The 25,223-nt window shown below is 34.9% G+C and overlaps 1 protein-coding gene across 1 annotated transcript in view; it reads left to right on the top strand.

Annotated features, from left to right (window-relative positions):
* Window positions 1-25,223, top strand: part of PCDH15 (protocadherin related 15) — a 789,434-nt gene that overhangs the window by 694,988 nt on the left and 69,223 nt on the right. Inside the window, exon 27 of the mRNA XM_053663991.1 lies at window positions 21,012-21,227. Coding sequence (XP_053519966.1) covers window positions 21,012-21,227 — 216 coding nt within the window. The remainder of the gene's footprint in view (window positions 1-21,011; window positions 21,228-25,223) is intronic.

The raw sequence follows: 25,223 nt of genomic DNA, 5'->3' as shown, positions 1-25,223 counted from the left end.
AAAATGAGAGTATTATCAAAATGAATTATCTCTTATAAACAATAGTAAAAAAAAGTTCTTCACATTTGCTGTGAGGTGGCACATCTAATATGCTTAGGGACTTGGGAGTTCATTTTGGAAAATATATATTGTGTTCCTAGTGTACACTGAAAATCCAGAGGCAAACAAATTGTCCTGCTGCCCTGAAAGTTAAAAATATTGTACACTAGACCCCCAAAAGTAAGTAAATAAGGCTTTTATTTATAAAGACCTGTAGATATTTGGTTTCTGGCTCAAAATTTAAATGTTTGCGTCATGAAGAGTAATCCTGGGGTGCTGTCAAAAGGACACAGAACACAAGAATTGATTTAGGAATATCCCCTATATTTACAATGGTTTAATTTTGATACCTCTCACAACTGGATCCACCAAATCGATTTTCACTGATCACACATGGTCGGTCATTTTAATTGCAGGAAGAGGGAGAAAAAAATAAAATGGTAATATTTCACTTTAGTCTTTAATAAAAGTATTTCCAATTTATGTCCAAAAGAATTGAAAGCAGGGACTCAAATAGGTATTTGAACATCATTGTTCATAGAAGTATTATTCATAGTACCTAAAAGTGGAAACAATTCATATGTCTACTAACAAATGATGGGATGAACAAAACAATAGAATTTTGGTTAATCTTTAAAAAAAAATGAAATTTGACATATGCTACACCATGGATAAATCTTGAAGACATTATGCTAAGTGAAATAAGCCAGGCATGGAAGGGCAAATACTATATGATTCCACTTGTATGAGGTTCCTGGATAGTCAAACCTATAGGGACAGAAAACAGAATTGTGGTTGTCAAGGCCCATGGGGAGGCCAAATTGAGGAGTTAGTGTTTAGTTTGGGGAGATGCAAAAGTCTACACATGACTCGTGGTGATTTTTGCAGTACAATGTGAATGTACTTAATGTAGCTGAATTGTACACTTAAAATGGTTTATATCTTAAATCTTATGTGACGTATATGTTAGCACAGTTAAAGAAAACTACCAAAAGTGTGGGGTGGGTATCACCAATATGGATCGAATATGAAAACTGTTCTTTTTCAAAGATGTTATCCTTCAGTGGTAACCATTCCTCTTATGTTATTTTGAATGTAAACCTTACATTCAGTTTCAGGAATAAATATTTGTGATAGTCTATGTGTATTTCTTGACTATGTACCTGTGGTCTTTAACATTTACTCCCCAATACATCCATCATCAGCGATATCAGTACCAGTTGTAACAGTCTAACAGTGATGCTCTCTGTGGGGCCACATTGCCCCTTCCCGGTCTGCAAAGAGTGCATGTCAAAATTCCCCAGAAAATCCTGATCTACCCTTCTTTGGGGGCAGGCCACTAGCTGAATATCACTAACTGAAGTGTCCTATGCTAATGAAAAGTGACTTATAAATGTGGTTACATCAGAATAACAGTCTATGACAAAGATGCTGTAAATGATTAAAAGACAAATAATAAGCTAAAAGCAAATATTTGGAGTGTATATATTTTTTAAAACTCCAGAAACAGTATTCAGAATATACAAAGAACTTTGTAAAAAGCAACTACTTGACCATTGAAAACGAAGTGGAAAAGTCATGTATATGTATCATATTACTCATATTTTGTGTGTAAGATAAGGAAAATTAGGCTAATCCTTTCAGCATTAACTGTTTCTGTGCCCCTTTGGCCTTTGAGAAATATTAATCAATGAATATTCCTTACTAATGATAATAGCTATCATTTATTTGTTAATATTATTTCTTTGAGAACTATAAAAAAACCCTTTACTTATTTTAGCCTACAAAATTTATTTAAATAAATAAACAAGCAAGCAAGTAAATAAACCACCTACTTACTAGGTAGGTACAATTATTTGTTATGGTACTATTGCAAAAATGAATATTTGTAAGGTTATAATAGTCCAAATATTACCCAGCCAGCAAAGACAGAATTTAACGTTAGATTTACCTTTATTCAAGGACTTTCTTTTAATCTCTAGATTATGTTCCTTCCCAGGGAAAGTGAGAAGTACAAGCTTGGCAGAAGTAGAATTTTGGCAGAAAATAACAGAACATATTAAATTTGTATGAAAAATTAGGACATAATTAACAAGGCAACCAACTGATTTTCAAATTGAGATGTCTCTGTAATTATGATCTCCTCTATTAAGGTAGCAAGTCAGATCTGGTTTTAGAATCACCTTTCAACTTATTATCCAACTTTTCCAATTTATTAATCTCTGCTTCTACAAGTTGCAAATATGAAAAACTTGGTGTCAGAAAAATTGAATTAAAATATTGACTGGATGTCTACCAAAAGTTAAAAAGACTATGAACATCGCATCCTTGAGTTAGTAAAGAAGCCAGATTTAAATTTATGGACTAAAATACTATTTTGAAAAAGTATCAAGAAATGGAACATCCTCACTTGTAAGTCTCTAACTTTTTATTACATTGCCTAAGCAGTGAAATGGAGACAAGTGGTTTTACAAGATTGATACTGTTGAGAGAAGAAGCCACAGTCATAGTTAGAAGATGAAAATTTCCTTCATGGCAGAAAGTATAGAAATAGGCAAGCCATACAATTTGCTCCTATGCCTGCTAATGTGAATCTGATGGAAAACAATTCTAGCACATTCATGACGGTTAAGTACGTTTTCCTCCATTGTAGCATCTTTAACTAGACCAGACTCATGCCTGGCTCATGCCCAAAATGGTACTAATCACAAACCCTTACCTTGTGTTTAAACTATCAGGAAACAAGAGATGTTTCTTCTTCTTTTTAGGTTCTTCTGGCTGGTCTAAGATTTAAACTGGCATGAGACCAATTAAAAGGAGAAAATCAAATTGATTTGTAAGGAGGACTCATAGATATGGCACCTAAAGTAATGACCAAAGCAAGCAGGTTTTATACATTTTAGACAAAGGAACAATAGATTTGAAATAATTTTACAGGGAAAATAAACTTCAGTTTGGGTGCTTAATTAATAAGGAATAAGTAGAATTTGGACTTGGGGTAGTAAATTAGTAAAAAATAACATTTGTTTATACATGTTTCTCAGCCCTGGATTCTCTATCCCTGGGTATAAGGGTGTGCCTCTTCCCTACTGGTGCAAGGAGGGTATCTTTCACATGGGAGATTTATTTTCTATTTTCAAAGGGTTGAAGAGTGATCAGAATTCTTTTTTTGCACCAAAAAAAATTTTTATTGCTGTTCAAGTACAGCTCTTTTTTTAAATTGCTTCTTTTTTTGCTTCTTTTCTTTTTTTTGTTGCTGTTCAAGTACAGCCATCTCCATTTTTCTGCCAGGATTTTCCCCTGCCCCACCCACCCACACCTCCCACCCTCAATTCTACTTCGCTTTGGCTTTGTCCATGGGTCCTTTATACATATTCCTAGACATCTCTTCCCCTTCTTTCCCCTTTATTCCTCTCCCTTCTCCCCTATGGTTACTGTCAGTTTGTTCTTAATTTTACTGCCTCTGGTTATATTTTGTTTGCTTGTTTGTTTTGTTGATTAGGTTTCACTCACTGGTAAGATCATATGGTATTTGTCTTTCACTGCCTGGCTTATTTCACTTGACATAATGCTCTCCAGTTCCATCCATGCTGTTGTGAAGGGTAGGAGCTCCTTCCTTTATTCTGCTGTTTAGTAGTCCATTGTGTAAATGCACCACAGTTTTTTGATCCACTCATTTACTGATGGACACTTAGGTGGCTTCTAGTACTTGGCTATTATAAATGGTGCTGCTGTGAACATTTAAATTCAAAATAATAAATATGCCAAATTGGTATATTTTGATGGGTTCCCTGCCCTGAGCTGTAACAACATGCTAGGCACTCTAAATACTTCTCAGAAATTAATTCAGTCCCCTCAGAAACCCTATGAGGGAACTACTATTCTCATTCGGTTCATAGATGAGAACAATGAGTCACAAAAATTTCATATAACCTGCCTCAGATGCACAGCAAGTCAATAGTGAAGCCTGGATTCACAGCCAGGCACTTTAGTCTGGAGATCAGGCTATATCCTCTCTCTGGTGGGTAATCACTGGGCCGGGAGTCAAATTACTCAGATTCAGGCTCAGATATGCTCTCAACTCCCTACAGAATGTAATGCTCCTCCACCCTGGCCCACAGGTGTCTCCTATTACACAAATATTGCTTTAGGACTAGGTGCTCTTTAACATCTTTAACTGTTTTCAATGGTTTGCACGTCATTTACCTTAGGAAAACTATGGCATGAGAAAAATAAAAGCCAAGTGCCCTAAGAGAACTATTATGTTTGAGAGCTATGTTTTATATGTCAAATAGTCTAGATTACTTAATTCTAAAACACAAAACACCATTGATGTCTCACAGTTTTTGTGATTTATGTCAGTTGAAGTTAGTGGAATATTTTATAACAATATTTTTTCAATACAATGCAAATGTAAACAAGTACCAAGAGCCAGAAAATCCTGACAATGAGCCCAGAGTACTCCCACGCACTGCAGGACTAAGTGACATCTGAACAGGGGCAAGGCAGGTTGACACAGAGGCATCCTCCTTTGAGGGAGAGGCTCTGTGTGGGTTTACGAATTTGGGTTACAGCAAAAATTAGAATGTGAGATGAGGGTAAGACCAAAGTTGAAAAAAACACAACTATGAGAAATGGATGGTAGCTCTGCTCCTTCTGTCATGTCAGAAATTAGTAAGGGAAGTAGGAAACTTCTCATTTAAGTCAAAATTGATGAAAATGTAATCAAATATTATGAATATGCTGAGTCCCAAGATGATGAAAAATAAGGTTAATGAATATAAAACTTAAAGATCATAAAAACAAAGTTGTAACATTTAAATGTGTACCTATCTCTTTTCCAAAAGCATGATGATTTAGACAGGCCTAGATTTTTAGCTTTTAACCACTACTGGCTGGATAACTTTGGACAAGTTTCTTAATCTGAAAGCATCAGGCCTAGAAGCGATGACAATACTATTTGATGAAGTTCTTATGAAGGTAAATGAAAAAATACATATAAAGCACTGAGCACGGTGCCTTGCTCCCTGATATCTTTCAATAAGTGTTCACGGTCATTGCTAGTTATTTTATCTGAATAGTTCTTCTTGTCTATAAGGGAATAGTAATCTCAGACTCAAATGTTCTTAATTAAGCATGCGCAGTACATATAAATTATTAAAAACACAATTCTATGGAATGTTCAGATATTTTGTCATTGTCCTTGAAACCAAATAATGGGCCTATCTTTTTAGAAGTCAGTATTAGCATCAATATAGAATATTAATTTTTGTTCTTTTTAGAAAAGTAAGATAGTTGAACATTTTTATAAGAAACTTAATATAAGTAGTTTCCTTTATTATGTAATGACTAGGCAAATTCTCCTTAAAATAAACCTGAGTATAGTTTTAATTAGAATATTATTCCATTGAGAAGTAATCAATAAAACCATTTCAACTTGCAAATTTTAAATGATATAGTTCTCTTAAATCAGCAATGATCCTATTGATATGTATGAGACATATATGTTTTTAGCAAATGGTATTATGTTAACATTGTGATGAGTATTTTTACACATGTTTTATTTGCAAATAATTATTGGTGGCTTACCATTTCCCTTTCAGGAAGTCATAACCAATTTAAGAAAAAAATAATAACTTTATATACAGGTGTGATGTTCTAAGAAACACTAGGAGAGATTTCACTTTCAGGTAGTACCAGCATCAACTTATCCAGAGAAAAAAGTTTTAAATAGCATATATTTTTAAAAGAGTATATTGGGGTTTTGTCTTCTTACCACACCATACGATGGCAAACTGTAGAATAGAATGAGGGCCCTGGCCAAGTAGATCAGTTGATTAGGGTGTTGTCCCATACACCAAAATGTTGCAGGTTCAATTTTTGTTCAGAGCACATACCTGGGCTTCAGATTTTATGCCTGGTTGGGGCACATACAGGAGGCAACTGATCAATTTTTCTTAGATAAATGTTTCTCTCAGTCTCTCTCTCTTTAAAATCAATAAGCATGTCCTTGAGTGACGATTGAAAAAATGAATGAAGTTATCTTCTAGTAATTAATGTATGTCTGAGGAAAAAGATTTTGAGGTTATCTTAAATAAAATTTAAAATAATCAACAAGTCAGTAAAATTTTTTACATAGTGTTCTTCAGAACACCTTGTGCTAATACTATTTATAAAAAGGCTAGTGATTGAATAATGTAAATGAGATTCCTCAAATTCCCCTTGAAACCAAATAGTGAGCCTATCTTTTCTGATCTCACCTTTAACATCAATATGAAATATTAATTTTTATTCTTGGATATGATCAAAATACCATTTTTCAAATAGAAAATATTAATTAAAAGTTTTGAACAGCAGAAAATTTATCTTTCAAGATTATAAAAGGAATTATTTGTTAAAAAGTGGAAAAAATGAAATAGTTCTTTCTCTGGCTTTAATGAATCACAGCATGACACATAATCATTTCTGGCATCTCCTGGAGCATATTAATGTTATGTTATGTTAATAAGATAATGAAAATTAGGGATAACTAATGAGAAAAGGCAAAGAACACAATAAAAATGTGTAATCACACCTACATTTATAAGGGTTTGATTTGCACTAAATCCAATTCAAACATTGAATTGTTGAAGACATGTCACTTAATGGAGCAGCTCCACTAAAATAAGGATATAAGCAATTCTATTTCCTGCCAGCATTCATTTTCCACTTGTTCTGAAAAAGAGAGGTAGAGATGAAGATATTTGTCTTAATTTTTTAAAATATATTTTATTGATATGCCATTACAGTTGTTCTATTTCCCCCCTTCATTCCCCTCCACCCTGCACACCCCCCACTATTCCCCCCCTTTAGTTTATGACCACGTGTCTCAAGTTCTTTAGATTCTATAATTCCCCTACTATTCTTGCCCTCCCCCTATCTATTTTCTACCTACCGTTTATGCTACTTATTTTCTGTACCTTCCCCCACCACCTTCTCCTTCTCCCACTCCCCTGTTGCTAACCCTCCATGTGATCTTCATTTCTATGGTTCTGCTCCTGATCTAGCTGTCCTCTAGCTGTCCTTTTGTCTTAGGTGTGGTTCTTGTTAGCTGTGAGTTTGCTGTCCTTTCACTGTTCATCTTTTTTATCTTCTTTTTCTTAGGTAAGTCCCTTTAACATTTCATATAATAAGGGCTTGGTGATGATGAACTCCTTGAATTTGATCTTTATCTGCCCTTCCATTCTAAATAAAAACTTTGCTGGATAGATCAATTTTGGATGTAGGTTTTTGGATTTCATGACTTGGAATACTTCTTTCCAGCCCCTTCTTGCCTGTAAGGTCTCTTTTGAGAAATCTGCTGACAGTCTGATGGGAAGTCCTTTGTAGGTGACTGTCCCCTTATCTCTTGCTGCTTCTAGGATTCTCTCCTTCATTTTAATCTTGTCTAATATAATGATGATGTGCCTTGGTGTGTTTCTTCTTGGGTCCAACTTCTTTGGGACTCTCTGAGCTTCCTGGATTTCCTGGAAGTCTATTTCTTTTGCCAGGTTGGGGACGTTCTCCTTTATTATTTGTTCAAATAAGTTTTCCACTGGTGGCTGTTCCTCTTCCCCTTCTGGTACCCCTATAATTCGGATGTTGGAGCGTTTAAAGATGTCCTGAAGGTTCCTAAGCCTCTCCTCATTTTTTTGAATTCTTGTTTCTTCATCCTTTTTTGTTTGGTCATTTTTTTTCCTCCTTCTGATACACTCCTTTGATTTGAGTCCCAGTTTCCTTTCCAGTACTATTGGTTTCCTGTGCATTTCTCTTTGTTTCAATTTGTTTAGCCTTTATATGTTCCTCTAATTTGTGACTAAAATCAACCAGTTCTGTGAGCATCCTGATCACCAGTATTTTGAACTGTGCATCTGAAAGTTTGGCTATTTCTTCATCACTTAGATTTATCAGCTCTGGGGCTCTGAGTTGTTCTTGAGCCATAATGTTTTGGTCTGTTCATGCCTGTTGTGTATGAGGAGCAGAGCCTTGGTTGTTCACCATGGCGGGTTGTTCACCTCTCTCCCACACACAGCAGGTCACTGGCTTGTGATGCTGATGTGGGGGTGGGGTCAGAGAGGGACAATGGAGGTTCCCTCTGCCACTTCCCACCACTGGGGCCTGTACGGTCCCATCTGTCTCACCGCTCACTCCTTCACCAGTTTATCTGCATGCAAACATGTGACCTCGATCATCCCTCAGTGGGGTCCACCCGCTACTCCACACCTGGGATCTACGCACGGCTGCTGGCACACCTGGGTCTCGTGCTAGGGTGGGTCTGGTGGATCTTTCCTGCCTGACACTGTTCTGCTGCTGGCTCTGCCCTTCTTACTGGTTTGGCTAAAGGGTTCGTTGTTGTCAGACTTCCATACAGTTCAATTTTCTGTGATTTGGCTGTGTTTTTGTTGCTAAAACTTTGTTGTTTTTAAACTTGGTTGTGTTAGAGGGCACAGTGCTTCCACCTACACCTCCATCTTGGTGGAAGTCCTCCTATTTGTCTTCATTTAATGCCTTTTGGAATCTGAGTATTTGTATAATAAGAGAAAATAAATAAAAATATTAAATTGCAGTTTTTAATGAAATCTATCAGTTCAGTACAAGTGTCATCTCTCTGTGGACTAACAAAACTGGGAATAATCTTTAGCTCACCACATAATTCTTGGTGCAAAAAAAATTTAATAATTTTGCAAATATAGATTTATAAATTATTATAATTCTATCTATGGCTCTTAAAACAAAAATAATGAGAATACTAATATATTTTCATATTATCTCAATATGGAATTGTAATACTGGCTACTCTGCTTTATATTATAATTTGAATCTAATGGTATTTATAATTTTATACCACAACACAGAGGGCTTCTGGTCAGTATGGAGGAATAGGGAAACAGGGCTCACCTCCTCACACAATCACAGAAAAATTACAACTAAATTACAAAATAATTATCACCTAGAATTATCAGGAAATTAAACTGTATAGAAGTCTGACAATCAAGGCATTAAAGAAGACACATTTATCCAGATGGGTAGGAGGGGTGGAGATGCAGAATGGGTAGTCCCACACCCATGTGTGATGAATAAAAATCAGGAGAGCTACCTTGGATGTGAGGGATCCTAGCCCCACACCAGATCACCCAGCTCAGGGTTCCAGTGCTAGGAAGATAATTCTACATAACCTGTAGCTGTAAAAACCAGTGAGGGCTAGGCTGGTGGAAGAAACCGCTGGATCCTCAGGAGTCTCCTCTTAAAGGGCCCACAATGGAACTTAGGACTTACGCAGACTTACTACCTCTGGACTCCAGCGTGGGTATAATAGCTGGTAAGCTTCCTCTGAAGCATGTGGGGAGAAAATAAATTATCTGGCACTAGGGTGAGTGCCAGAGGACAGCTTCCTCCAGGACAACACCCCAGAGGCCAGGCAGTGGCACTGTCCCCTTTCTGGCCTCTCTCCCACACACATCAGTGACATCATGTTGGAGACTCCATCAACCTGGTTCACATGGATTGCCCTACCCAGGCAATTACCCAAGGCTCTGCCTCATCCAACTTTCAGGTGCATTTTTCTAAAATAGGCCATGCTACTAAGACAGAGAGTCAAAGCATCTCTACCTAATACATAGAAACAAACCCAGGGAGACTACCAAAACTAGGTGACAAAGAAATATGGCTCAAATGAAAGACTAAACAAAACTTCAGGAAAAGAACTAAACATAATGGAGGTAAGCAATCTAATAGGTAGAGTTCAAAACAGTGTTTATTAGGAAACTCAAGGAACTTATTGGGTACTTCAACAATACAGAAAAGACCGAGGCAGAAATGAAAGTTACACAAGTGAAAGAGTAAACATGTTACATTAGCTATTCCTGATAACCAGTATTTTCTACTGTGCATCTGAAAGTTTGGCTATTTCTTCATCACTTAGATTTATCGGCTCTGGGGCTCTGAGTTGTTCTTGAGCCATTTTTTGTCTTCCCGGCGGTAAGTAAGTAAGAGGGGCGAAGCCTTAGCTGTTTACCAGGGCGGGGCCACCCAGGTCGCTGGTTTGTGACGCTGTGTGTGGGGGCGGGGTCAGAGAGGAAGCAATGGCGGTCCCGTCCCACCACTCTCCCTGGCCTGTTTATCCAAGCAGAATTGTGCGAGCCTGCTGCCCTGTGCCTTTCGGTCTCAATGCTCGCCTCTTCACTGGTTTATCTGCATGCACAGGCGCGACCTACTGCAGACAGCCAGCTGCACCTCTTCCCTGTGTGCGCCCGTAGCTAGCCCGCAATCCGTGCCTTCAGCCGCTTGCGCGCCACCAGGTAAGGGATCTTTTTGGTCAACCGGCTTTGCTGCTGGCTTACCCGTTTAGCTGAGCATTTTGTCCTTTTTTCGGACTCCGTATTGTCGATTTTCTGTGTGGTCTGGTTGTGTTTATCGTTGTTAAAAATAGTTGTTCTTAGATTTGGTTGTGCACGGAAGCAAGGTGGGTCTACCTACGCCTCCATCTTGGCAGAAGTCCTCTAAGCTTTAAAATTTTATGTTCAAAAAGACTTAAAAATTTTATGTATTCTACTAAATTGAAAACTTTTAAGTGGATTTCACTAGCCTATTTTGAAACAAAGTGACAAAAATATAAAAATGAAAAATTAAGAATAATTAAAATTTTAAGATAGTGTAAGCTTAACTTTGCTCCACAAATCTTCTGTTGTTAAAAATATTAAGTCAGTTTAATCCAGGTCAAATAACCTGTTCAATTAAATATATTAAAATAATATTGTCTTTTCTATTTTAAGTTTTGGCCCTATGGATTAAATCCATAGCCATACAATTTTAAAATGCATGTTAATTATAAACTGTGCAGTCTTTGTTATATGTTGTATACATAATAGCTGCTTAATTTGTATTCTTAACTATTCCAGTACTTTCACAAGTAATATTTTCTAATCTCTGGGAAACATCTTATTATAATAATATAATAAAAAGTTCCTATTAAGATACTTTTGTTTTACTATCAGTAAAAAAAATATAACATTCACTAAAAATACATCAACAAATATACATTTTCAGTGGCAGATTGACCGTTTCAATAAATATTTGCTAGCCACATTTCACATGCAGACAGTGGCCACTGAGAATTAGGAAATACAAAGATGAATTAGAAAATAGTCCTGCCTTCCAATGAATTTACAATCAAGTACAAAAGGCAGAGAGCAATGTGTCTTTAAATATGCAACACGTGATAAAAAATGGAAGAGCTGTCTAAAAAATTAGACAGCTACAAAATACTCATAGAGAACAAGGCAAGAGTATAGTCACAACAATAACTAATCTTGATGGCTTATTTTGTGCCAAGTACTGCATTTTACACCTCAGTGATTATTTCCAGCTGCCCTATTCAGCATGTCCTCTTTTTCTCATTTTGCAGATAAGGAACTGAGCCCTAGAGGATTATTTACCCAAGTTCATATGGTTAATAAGTGGTAGATTTGATCTCATACCTCTGTTTCTTCCACTGACATATAAGCTAAACATAAACTGACCACTTACTGAACACAATACTAGAGTTGAAAGAAGGAAGGAAGGAAGGAAGGAAGGAAGGAAGGAAGGAAGGAAGGAAGGAAGGAAGGAAGGAAGGAAGGAAGGAATGTATTTTGTGTGTAATGGAGGCACATAATATTATAATATGCCAAGATAAATGCTATAACAAAAAATGTAAAATGTGCCACTAAAAATATGCAGTGGGAGCAGTATTCCTTAGGGGATTCAGGGGATCCTTCAGAATAGTAGTCATTTAAGCTGAGGATTGATTGCTTTTTTCAATATTATATGTGTTTTACACAAAAAGAGAGCAAATGTGTGCACATGTGTGTGTGCCAATTGTTCAGGTGAACAATTGTTTGGCCAGAAGACAAGGAACATTTTTTAAATTGTTTTTCAGTTTGTTGTCTGCCTTTTCCCACATTGCTCTCCCCTACCCCATGTCTCCCCCACTCCTACAGTCAGTCTCCCCCATCCTCCACACCCAGGAGTCCTCTATTTGTGCTCCTTTGCTTGACCCTCCCCTTCTCCCCCCCACCCCCATGATTCCCTTCCCTCCTCCTCTCTGGTCACTGTCAGTTTGTTCTTTATTTCCAAGCCTCTGTTTCTAGTTTGCTCATTTGTTTATTTTGTTGATTAGTTTCCACTTACAGGTGAGATCACATGGTACTTCTCTTTCACTGTCTAGCTCATTTTACTTAGTATAATGTTCTCCAGTTCCATCCCTCCTGTCACAAAGGGTAGGAGTTTTATGATTGCCCTGGCTGCTATGGCTCAGTGGATTGAGTGCTATGGCTTAGTGGATTGATTGAATGTAACGTAACTAAATAAGAACAAAAATTAAAAATAATAAGTATGTCACATAATATGCTTTAAATGCTGAAGGATTTAGGATTTATAACTAAAAATTATTACAAAGTATACATTTCATAAACATTTAAATAATAGGTTTAGAGTAAAAATCTGTAACACATTGATTCAAAATCAACATTAAAATTAATTTACTCTTCAAATACAGGACTCAAATTGTATATGAGTTTTCTTTTGTTACTATGTGTATCAAAAAGCACAATTTGTAGCTGTTCCACATGAAAGAAAAAGTTAACGCAAATAATTTTAGAGTTCATTTTAAATCATCTTTGAGGAAATACATGATTTGTCATTATATTAGCAATAATAAGGAAAAGAACAAACACTTATTTTTGAGGTAACATTTATTTTCCAAAACATTTTATAAGAACAGGGAAATAAACTAAAAAAAGGTTCAATTATTACATAAATGCAAGTCTTTCTTATTTTGAATTCTCATGCCTTCTGCAATACAGAATAATTCAATATGTAACTTCAAAAAATTATAATAAAAGAAACAATTTACTTTTTTTACCTTAATTTCTTTCCTTAATTTTCAAGTAGATATTAGCCCATATTTGACATCATTCTAAATTAAGAGTGAACATAATTTTAGATATTTATTCTCGAAAATCATATATAAGCAAATAATAATAAAAACCCTATAAAAGTCTCTATAATTTAAACTGTTGCGTGTCTCTATATATGATTATTAAATTGTTGTTTGTATGCCAAGTTCTAGTTTGCAAATTAGAATATTTCAAATTATATCAGAAATATATCTCTGATATATTTTTTTTAGCTATGCAAATACTAAAAGACATATTTAAATGAAGAATTTTGATATTTCACAGTTATTCTTTTTTATATTCTTACAAAAAAATCAAACACTAACCTTTCTTACTCAAACTGTTTCTCTCCTCTCTTTTTTTGTTTTTGCAATCTTTGATTGTCTTATGTAAAGATTAATGTCCCTGACATTTTCCTTATTTATATTTTATAATATATTGGACATATTGTCTCTAAGGGTCTTAAAATGAGGCTTTCTTTATAGTTCCTAAAAACACAAGAATCAGTTAAAATAGTTTAAGAAGCAAAAGCTCTGTTCTTTAGATTTGAGTATTTTCACCCCCACATTCTAAAATACCTTCACTATATGTATTTCCAGGAAAAGGGAGCCTTTACTGCTGATAAGTGTTATAATGGAATCTAATTGGGAAGCTAAAGTTACCATTATTGGACTTTAATTGGCTTTGGAAGTTCTTAGTACATCACTAATTATTCCACTAATATTTCTGCATCCATAGTATTAATTTATTCAACAGAGGGTAACAGTTATTAAGGCTGTTAGAAATTAATAGGCTCACCTACTCCCCTGTATGATACAGGCAATTACTTGGTGATTTTCACTTAATGTTGGGCACCTGTGTACATTCAAATTTCCAAATGAGGACTTAGAAATGTGTTACTGGTTTCCTGTGTCTTAGCCTTCATTTAAAAGTATTATTACAGCCAGTATAATTATGATATTCATTTCTGACTTTCCTTTTTTTTCTTTAAATTTATTTATCTTTAGAGGGGAAGGGAAGGAGAGAGGTAGAGAGGTATCAATGTATGGTTGCCTCTCATGTGTCCCCTAATGGGAACTGGCCTGCAGCCCAGGCATGTGCCCTGACTGGGACTCGAACCACGATAGGGTGGTTTGCAGGCCCGTGCTCAATCCACTGAGCTACACCAGGCAGGGCTCTGAGTTTCCTTTTTTTAAAAAAACAACTCTAGACATAACTTCCCTGATTTGCTCACAAAGAGAACCTCACGGAAATCAATGAATCAAATCTTTCAGGGTCAGTTCTTCGATTATAATGACTGTCAAGAACCCATTAGGATTATTTTTCAAGTAAATAATTTATTAGCTGTAAAAATTAAAACTTCTATTCATCATTGGATTCCAGGGCACATCTCGTGTTATTCTTAGGATGGGAAGGAATTCATGTGTCGTAGCAATAAGCCCCCAGATATCTCGGTGGTTGAACATTCAGAGGATTGCTTCTTGACTTATGGTACAAACAATGACAGTTTCAATGATCATTTCATAAATGTTCACTTTCCTTCCCCTCCCACTGTTAATTTTTTATTATAAAGAAGGTGATGGAATAAATGAAATGACATTGCCTAAATTTTAGAAAATTTAATTCACTTAAAGTTTTCATTATGTGTCAGTTTTAAATTTTAGGCATTAATTTAACCAAGCTTGCTAGACAACCCCTTATTATTATCTAAAAAGCAGTGAAATAGATTTAGTATTTTAAATTTTCCCTTTCATAAAATATCTTCACAAATTTTCTACAGTTTTGTAAGGAATCAATGCACATTATATTCATAATAATGTGTTTTTTAAAAACACCAGGAGACTATTTTGCTTTATTTGTGTATAAGTTAATTGACATTTTAGGCAAATAGTTTCCTTTCATATTGATTCTTCTTAGACAATCAGAATATATAAGGTCTAACTTCTAATATTGTTAAAATTTTGAAATATTGAATATTACTTCTCTTCCCACTTTACCCCCACCAAAGAAAAAAATAGTAAGGTGAAATTCTACCCAGAAATAATGAGTTCTAAATGAAAACATAAATGAATTTGACTTACCTTTCAATCACCTTCCTTCTTTCAGGAATGATATATTATACAGTAAAGTAGGGATTATCCTTGTTTGGAAGATTGAATTAAAATTTATGTAACTACAGATATAATAGGTTTTACCCCCTAGTATTTTATTTTATTTTCTTTGGTTCTTTTTTTTCATTTCTTTTTTTCCTTTTAAATTTTCTTTTGGATGGATTTTTAACCCAATGCATCCTTAGAGAATTGGAGAAGTTATATACTTTGTTTTATTAAATATGAATTCCCTTAGAAATTGTAACCTAAATATATCAGTCTCCTACATCCTGAATATTAGAGATTTAGAACATTTAACACCAGTCATTCCCTTTCTAATTTAAATATTACTGTTGTGAAATATTTTGCTTTATTTTTTAACCACATACAATTATATAATTATTATATTGTAGAATTCATGCTTATACAGTTATTCACAGATTTAATATTTTCTGTTTTTCCATTTTTTCCCTTAATCTCAGACCTTCCATCTCCATATTTCTTTTACTTTAAGCTACATAATTTAGAACTTTTCAAGTGCATCTTTTTATGCCAAACTTTCAGTGATTTTCTGGAAAAAAAAAACTGTTCATTTTTATTTTTGCAATAAATTTTTATTAGGTCTAGAATTCTAAGTGAACAGATACTTTCTGCACTTTGAAGATGTAATTTCCTTAGCTCTGTCATCTAATGTTGTTAAGAAGTCAACTGTCAGTCTAGTACTTCTAAGACTCCCCTTTTGGCCTGGAGATAGAAGATACTCTGTCGTCTATACATAATGTGTGCATTCTAGGAGTGGGTTACTTATTATTTAGTCTATTTGTAGTTTATTGGGCTTAAGTCTTTGTGGGTAGCTATCTTATATTAGTTTTGGACAATTATCTTCCATTCTTCTCTCTTTTTGAACTCAAATTAGATGCTTGCTAAAATGTATCACTTTAAATTCTGTTTAAAACTTTTTTTTTGTCTTTGTTATGCTGTGAAGCTTTCTGGATCATTTCTTTTACTCTATCATTCAGTTCACTAATTCCCTCATCAGCTCTGCCTAATCTGCAAATAACTTCATCTCTGAGTTTTAAATTTCAGTTATATTTTTCATTTCTACGAGATACTTTTAATTTGTGTTCAACTTTTCTCATTCTTTATTTATATTTCAAATTCTTTGTAATTTATTGAAAATACATGAACATATTTGTTTTACAGTTTGTGTCTATGTATTCCAAGTTCTAAAGCCTTATGGATATGACTGCTGTCATTATCCCCACAGGCTATTTTTCATAATATTTCATTTCTTGTTCATTTTGGAAATTACTTTATTCTGAATTTTCCACTTTCTTGGAGCTTATTTGTTAGAGGTATTTGAGTTATAGGTTGTAAGTAGCTTTTTTGAAAAAAGTACTTCTAATAAAAAGTTAGGCCATTATCAGTCAAAGATCACTTTTCTCAAATTCTCAGTTGTGGATGTTTGGTCCTTTAGGCAAAATTCATAACCATTCAATCTATAAATTCAGAGTATTATGGTTTCTTCTTGAGTTGAGAAAATTAATACTGTGTTCATAAAGGATAAAAATTCTAATGAGGACTTGTATTGGGACGGCTATGGCAGTGGTGGCTGGAAGTGAGACATGCAGCTCTCATTCACCCTCATCATGAGGATTCAGTGTTCAGGGTATGGAAGTCTCACTGGACTCACTTCCATAGGTGGGCCTTGGGTCTTGGTTCCTACTGTCTGAGATATTTATAATACCTCATAAGTTAAATTTTAAGTTCACCTACACCAGTAAATCTGCACCTCCACTTCTTCACTTATGTAATAGTAATAAAATTTATTCAATAAAAAATACACAGTGTCATTAGATAATGCATACAAAGAATTTGCATAGCACCTGGAAAATTGTAAGTGTTCAATAAATGTTAGTTTTCAGCACTGGCAGTAACATTATACAAATAATGCAAATGGCCATTGTGGGTTAAGGAACCCTGGGCTGATTAGTTGATCTAAGTCAAACCTCAGTCTTTTACATTAACAGATTCAATGCCATGATCAGGCAGAATTCTAGTGACATTTCAAGGTTGATTGTGAAGTAAGAAATTGGAAGCAATGATTATAGAAAAAAATTTCTGAGGAACTAAACTGTGAAAATAGATGTGGGAATTATGGAGAGAGTTTCAGAAGTGAGTATAGAATAAAAGAAGAGTTTAGTTTTATTTTAGTAAGGGAGAGATAGATGTCTTATATTCTGTTGAGGTAAAGGTTAAAAGTACAGAGATAAATAGAGCTGATGAAGCATTAAATGAAGAAGAAATGGGAGAGATTAGGTCTAGGGATAAGTACCTTCAGTCGTAGAGAAGAGTCAGCTTGTTCCTGTGACATTTAAAGAAAGACTCTAAGTGCAGATATAGATATTTTTAAACTTACAGGATGAAAAGTGGAGATTCTCACACTAATATCCTTAATTTTATTATTAACTGCAGCTTCCTAATCTCTAAAGAGGCTATGAAAAAAATATGTGCTTTGAAGAAAAGGGTTAATTTTTGGAGTGAGAGAACACACAGCAAAAATTTTCCAAAACCAAAGGCACAGTTGAACTCAGACCATGAACTCAGAGAAATGTTAGTCTGCCTGATTATTTAATTTCTCCCATCACTTTTTAGTGACTCCTAGTCACCTAGGAGTAGGTTGGTGATTAAATTGGTTCAAGAGGAGGAAGCCCCAGGAGTTGTTACTACTAATATTACTGACAACATACTGACAATAGAGTTTTATATTTGGGGGGGGGAGATCCAAGAAGCATGATTTTGTTTGAAAAACCATGTATCTCATTTTCACACTTTGCTACAAATGTACTGTGAAAAACCAATAAAAGAAATAGGTATTTCTGAGTTATAATTAATTCTAAATCTAAATGTATTAAGCAAGTATTTATTTCAGGAAAAGTATGTTTTAAAAGCACCTTAATCATTAAGATAAAATATTGTGACTTTTTGATTATCATAATTCAATAAATTAGCAATACTATAAACTAAAATTGTTTTTTTAATTGTAATTAAAGTTAATCAGCAAGAACTTTGCAAAGAAGCTTAATGTACCAGGCAATCACAATGATTGTATTGCAACAACCTTGTCTTTTTTAAATGATGTTGTTGTGGTACAGGGTCCATTATGAAATATAAATGCACTTATATGTGGAATCTAAAGAACAAAATAAGCTGACAAACAAAATATAACCAGAGGCATGGATACGTAGAACAGACTGTATCTATGGGAGGGGGCTTAGGGAGGGCTAGATGAAAGAAGGTGAAGGGATTAAGCAAAAAAATATATATAAACAGACAAATATAAAACATATACACAGACAACAGAGTGGTGATAGCCAGACAAAAAGGGAGTGGGGGTAAACAAAGTGGGGGTAAATGGGGACAGAAAGAGACTTTGTTTTGGGCAGTGGGCACACAATGCGAGGTGCAGTCGTTTGCCGAGTTGTACGCTTCAAACCTATGTGGTTTCGTGAACCAACATCTCACCAATAAGCTCAATTTAAAAATAAATAATTTACTAAACATAAAAATATGTAAACATTTAGAATATCACAACACAAAATTGAGTAAAAGAAGTCAAACAGAAAACAGAACATATATTATGATCCCCTTAAAATAGAGTTAAAAATTAGGCATAACCAGTCAATGGTGTTAGTGTTTTTCTGGGGTGCTGGGTATGACTAGAAGGCCAAGAAAAAATATTCTGGGATGCTAATAAGTTTTATTTCTTTTTTTAAAAAATGCTATTCATCGATGTCAGAGAGGGAGAGAAAGGGGGAGAAAGAGAGAGAGAGACATCAACCTGCTGTTTCACTTCTTTATGCATTCATCGGTTGCTTCTTCTACATTCTCTGTCCCGTGACTGAATTCACAACCTTGATGCTCTAACCAACTGAGCTATGCAGCCGGGGCAATGGTTTATTTCTTGATGCAAGTCTCATGGATGTGTATATATTGCAAACAATTTTTGAGCTGAGTACTTCAGATTTGTACTTTTTGCATGTCTGTTATATTTCAGGATGTTTGCATTATCCGTAAAAATTTTATTTTGGGGGAAATGTCGTTTAAAGAATAATATTCAACTAAGTCTTTGATTGGGTTGGCAGTAGTCCCCAGTTTGTTCCTAGTATGTAAAGAAATGTTTGTGATTATTTGATTCAAACTCTGATTTTAACTTTAGAACTTTTTAGTTCTTTTGCTATGCTTTGTTAAATGAGTAACATCTCTGGGGTTCAAAGATTAAAAAGAAAAAAATGTGTTATTTTCTTTGTTCTTTTTTTTTCCTGTGAAGTAATAATATGATCTTATGTTGAAATCTAATTACCATTTTTCAAATGCCAAAACTATGCTGTGCCTTTATGTAATCTATACCGATCATCTCAAGTAATGAGCTGGTAGTTAGAGCTTACCCTATTCTAAAGTTGTGAATTTTAACTTCTTAGAAAATTCAAAAAATATTTTATTCTGAAGTGAAATATCTAGATTGTTTAAATTACCTTGACCAACAGGTGAGTAGAGTTTTCCTGAAACATTTTACAGAATAAACACTTATATCAAATTTAAAACTAGAGAGTCAGACTCATGCTGTACCTTAATACACATTTATATTGTTTACTACTATTGTCATTAATTTTATCCCACTTACTACTTACTATTTTATCCCGCTTCACTACTTACTATTCAGACTTTGGCTATATAAGTTTAATTAAAATTAAACCAAATAAAATTTCAGTTCCTTAGTTATATTAGCCTCATTTCAAATGCTCCAATTGTCATATGTGTCCAGTGGCTACTGTGTTAGAGCGTAAAACATTTTCAGAAAGTTTCATTGGACAACACTAATATACATTATTAATATAATAATGTTTCTCAGCAAGTTTATTAAATAAGAATATTTTCATAGAATCCTTAGCATTGTGATGGCAAATCATAAATGCTTAATGTGTGATATTTAATCATATCATTGGTTAAACTAAGAATAACCAGATAATAATAATAAAAACATAAAGATTACATATTTAGTATCACAAATAGGGTATATATAGCTTGGTATAAATTCACTAAGACTCTGTCAATCACTATAATTCCAAAAACTTCACTATAAAACAATTCTCAGATTGTCCTCATGAGAAATCTCCCTGAAGTAGAAATTTATGTTTGTCTGCAGCTTTATTAAACAGACACAAACATGTAACATGTTCTAAGCAACCATTTACCTCTTAAATATCCTAAATGTTAAGAAACTGTAACCTATAGTCTGTAAGTACCTACCAGCAGGAACATATCTTGTTAATTAGGGTAGGGGATAATGAAAAGAAAAACTTGGGTTAGTATTCTAACCCTCTCTAATTGTAATATGATGTTTACTGATTAGAATCTCTATGTATCTCTGGTTTTACTGGTTGAATGTTCTGGACTTCAATTTGCCTTACTGTCATTAGAGGTATTTTACTGCCTTGTTTTATTTTTTTCCCTTTTAGAAAATAGATTAGATTAAAAAAATAAATACGAACACGTGTATGCCTTTACACAAGAAAAAGTTTAGATAAACAACGAATTCCTTCCTTAAGCCAATTTGTATTATATCTCAATTTGTATTATAGTCCATCTGTCCTGACAATCAAAGCACTTGATTCATCAAGTGGAATCTGTTAGAGTCTATATCCTTTTACTCACAGTTCATTAGCTATTCTAATGACAACCGTTCAACCCTGTGGACATAAAGTCTACAAGTCTACCTAAAACATCCAGAAAAACAGACATTGAGAAGGGCTTTTTAAAAATATTATTATTACAGAAGAAACATCAGTCTTACAAACAGAAATAAGCCCTTCAATAAGGGTGTTTTTTTTTCCCAATCATTTATAACCTGTGTTATTTTCCCTCTTAGGCTACTGATAAAGATACCGGCAATTATAGCGCCATAGCATACAGACTTATAATCCCACCAATCAAAGAAGAAAAAGAAGGATTTGTGATTGATACATATTCAGGGATTATCAAAACTGCTATGCTCTTCCATAATATGAGGAGGTCCTACTTCAAGTTTCAAGTCATCGCGACTGACGACTATGGGAAGGGACTAAGCGGCAAAGCGGATGTACTTGTGAGTAAATACATCTTCATATAAGGGTACATGCCATACTAGTCTGGAGTCAGTTTTTTCAACTGTTAGAACTTTTAAATGTATTTGAAATAGGCTTTCTAAAATACAAATGTGATTAATTTTTATCTAGGTTGTTGATAGCTGTAGTTTAGGGTATAAAATATATGCATATGAGTTTATGATTTTTGGACATTTGAGAAATACATCCCATATTTTATATATGATTGGGACAACAATGTCATAAGTATTGGCTTTCTATTTGGTCTGTGGATCTTATTTTCAGTATATATTAGGCTGGAACTACTTCAAATTTTAAAATGCTTTGCAGAGATAAGCTGTAGAAAATAACAAATAAATTGTATTATTATTTAAATTACATTTAGGCCTTCTGTAATTAAGAAAACAAAAGGAAATATTTTGGAGCAAGTTCATGTTCCAGTGGATGTTTATTATTTGTTTTAGCAAAAGCCCCACTGATGGCGTTGATGATCTGTGACTGTTATACTTGACTTCAGTCAATAATATCACTTACCTTTTTCTTCACAAGCTCAGTGGTCAATTATTCCCAAGGGCAATTTGCTACTAACATTTATTCAAAATATTGAACACCAGTGCATCTGTTCCATGGAATCTCCATCATTATTTGTACTTTTCTATGATGAATCTAGTAAAAATTTGTAAGAATAATTATTATTGGAAATATTATCACTTAAAATAGAATCAAGTATAATTTTTATTTTTGTTCTTTAAATCTTATTAAACTTTCATTTTTCATGATTTTTATTATTTAGTTCCCTGGAAAAGTTTAACCTTAATATATATTCAGACATCAGTGGTACTTTTCTTTCTTTGAGATAATGGTGAAGACCAATCACCATGATTGCTTAATAGCCAGAGTTATTTTAGCCATTACCAATTACTGCAACCCCTCTATAAACTCCATTCCAAACCTCCCACTCTTTGACAATAATACTGAATGCTTTCAGCTGGCTCCAGCACTCATTTGTTCTCCTCAGGGCCTTTAATTCGTTTAGCCTGCTATATTTTTACCCTTCCTCTAACCCCATGTTCTCTTTCCTGCTTACCAGCTTTGTAGTGCATTATCAATTATTATAAGCACTCAATCACATAAAAATTCAACTCCTTTGCCATTTCTTCCGACATCACACTCACTTAGCAAAACCATATCTCTAGTTAATTGCAACTGTCTCCTTTCTCCCATGCTGAATATGTGTGCAACACGTATGCAATTGTATAATTAGTCTTGCTTTAAATTGATGATGAAATCCCCCAAGTGACCTCTTATATTGTCCAGTAACTACATATTTTCTGGTTCATTTGCACTCCTCTTCTCCTAAAAGAACGTGTCTCTTACAGTCTTTAACATCTCCTCATCCTCACTAATTAATCACCTAATGAATTGGCAACATATTTCCCTGGAAGATAAAATTAAGACATTTAGAAGGATACTTCTACAGTTCCCGTAGCTATATCTACCTACCTACCAGGATTTACACTGACATTCTTTGTCTTATTTCCTGTTCTTTAGATGAATTCTCTATGCATTTATCTGGAGTCTTTACCTCCACCTGTGCAACAGATCCAAATCCCACTCACCAGCTCCGGAACATTTTTTCAACAACTCTCCCATTTCTTACATACATCATTAATATCAGTCTCCTCTCCTTGATTTCATTATTCCCATAAGCACCCATAATCATGCCTTTATGTCTTTTTATGCTGAAAAATAATATAAAATATTTTACCTATATCTCCTTCTAGCTGCCACTCATTTCTATTCCTTTTTCAAGAAAAAGCCATCCATTATCACAGTTGACCAATTTTTCACCATTTAATCTCTTTAAAGCTCTCTCTAATCATAATGTAACTTCTAACACTTATCTAAACTTATGTCAACATCAATTGCTTCTTGTTACTAAACAGCCTAGTAATTTCCATCTTCTTATTTGAACTCTCGGCAGCACTTGACTGCTTACCTTTACTGGGCTGGGAGGCCACTTTTCTCTCTTGGTCACCTCTTAACTCACTATTTATTAGTTATTAGTTCTTGTGCTAGTTCAGTTTCTTCTCCTGACCTTTTAGTATTTCTTAGGGCTCAGACATTAATTCTCTTTTATGTTTGTACTCATTGACTCAATAAACTCAGTCCAATAACTTTAAAATATTATCTATATACTGAAACATGTTAAATTTATATCTTTACCCCAAAGCTCATTTCTAAATAGTGGACTCATATATCTATTTTTGCATGTGTCAATTGCATGTGAATATCTAATGAAGATATCTATTTACTGTTTCCCAAAGTGAACTCCTCCTCCTCATCACATTTCTTTCATTTATAGCCTTACCAGCTTCACCTAATGACTAAATCCTCTTTGAGTTCCCTAGGCTAAAAGTGTCTTGATTCCTTTTTATTCTAAACCACACATTCAAATTTCTTAGTAAATACTCTTGTTACTATATAGATATAATATATACATATATGTGTATACATGTATATGTATATAAACTGCACAGATTTTCAACATTTCTACTGTTACAACTTGGTGGAAACCACCATTATATTTTACCTATATCATTGCACAAGCTCATTGCTTGCCCTCGTGTTTCTGAAATAGGGTGCAGCCCAAAGGGGGGGCCCCAAATAGGGATTTGGAATGGGGTCCAGAATTCAAGGTATCCAGGAAACATTAGAAAGATATATAGGATGTCCTCACCCCTTCCTTCACAGGTGTGAGTTGGGGAAAGGGACACATGGAGCATGAACATACAGAGTGGGGGTTTTATACAGGAATAGCTTTGCAGCTAACTTCTGGCATGGTCATTTAACATGTCTATAACCTCTAAGTGGTTGCATAGATATGTTAAATAGCTGTGGCCATGCTTTGAGCCAGGGGGATGGAAGTGACTTCCACCCAAGATGTAACTGGAGGGCAGTTCCCTCTGGTTACAGCACCTGCCTGAGAGCTTGGAGAAGACTGGATCCATGACAGGGGGCTGTACCTTCCCAGACTGATGATGGCAGCCCAGTAAACTCAGAATAATACAGAAATGCTGGTAGGTGCACCTGATTATAGGAGGAGTTGGAAATGGGGGTGCAGAGGAAGGTTGGCATGGGGATTTAAACTCAGACATGGCAGCCATTGGGGAACAGGACCACGGGGCTGTGGCAATAGAAAAAGAACCACATGGTTTTGCCAGAGTGGGGACCCCCAAAACTATACAGAAGAGGACCAGGTAACTATGGCAATAGAGAGAAGACCATGCAGCTATGGCAGTAGAAGAGAGAACCATGCAGCTTTAGCCAGGGAGGGGACCCCCACAGCTTTGCTGGGAGAACCACGTGGTTTTGGCAAAGTGGGGACCCCTGCAGCTTTGGTGGGAGAGAACCATGTGGCTTTTGGATGTTCCCTTTGACCACATGGCTTAGGAAGCAAGAGAGACTTTGTCTGGAAGAAAAGGGGTGAAGGAAAGACTCTTGGTGGGCCATTGGAAGGTGCCATATGGCTTTGGATTAATTGGAGATCCTGGCCAGCCACACAGCTGATTGTGCTAGGAGCCTGAATCATGGACTTTTACTTCTTTTCCTGAGATATGGTACCCCAGATTAGGGCAGGGAGAGAAGGAAGCACTGTGTGCATCTATGGGTATCTTAAAGGACTTTGATATTTTAATGCAGACATTAGGTTACTACTTTAAGTCCGTATAACTTTAAATAAACATTTCCTTTCCTTTTCATAAATATCAGGCATTGAGAGATGTCTTTTTTTCTGGTGGCAGACAATGCAAACCTAGTGGGGGGCACTTTTGGTAATAGTATATCGTATCCCGCCCTTGGCTCTGTTCTGTAACATTTCTACTCTTGCCCCACTAAAGTCTGGTTTTAATTTAGCAGCCTGTGATTCCAATGTAATTCAGGTCCTATGATTTCCTAGCTCAAAGCATTCTAATATCACACCAACTTACTCAGAGAAT

This window comes from Artibeus jamaicensis, unplaced genomic scaffold (assembly GCF_021234435.1).
Source record: "Artibeus jamaicensis isolate MK-2021 breed Jamaican fruit bat unplaced genomic scaffold, CSHL_Jam_final contig_332, whole genome shotgun sequence".
Lineage (NCBI taxonomy): Eukaryota > Metazoa > Chordata > Mammalia > Chiroptera > Phyllostomidae > Artibeus > Artibeus jamaicensis.
This window is presented reverse-complemented; position numbering and strand designations above follow the sequence as displayed.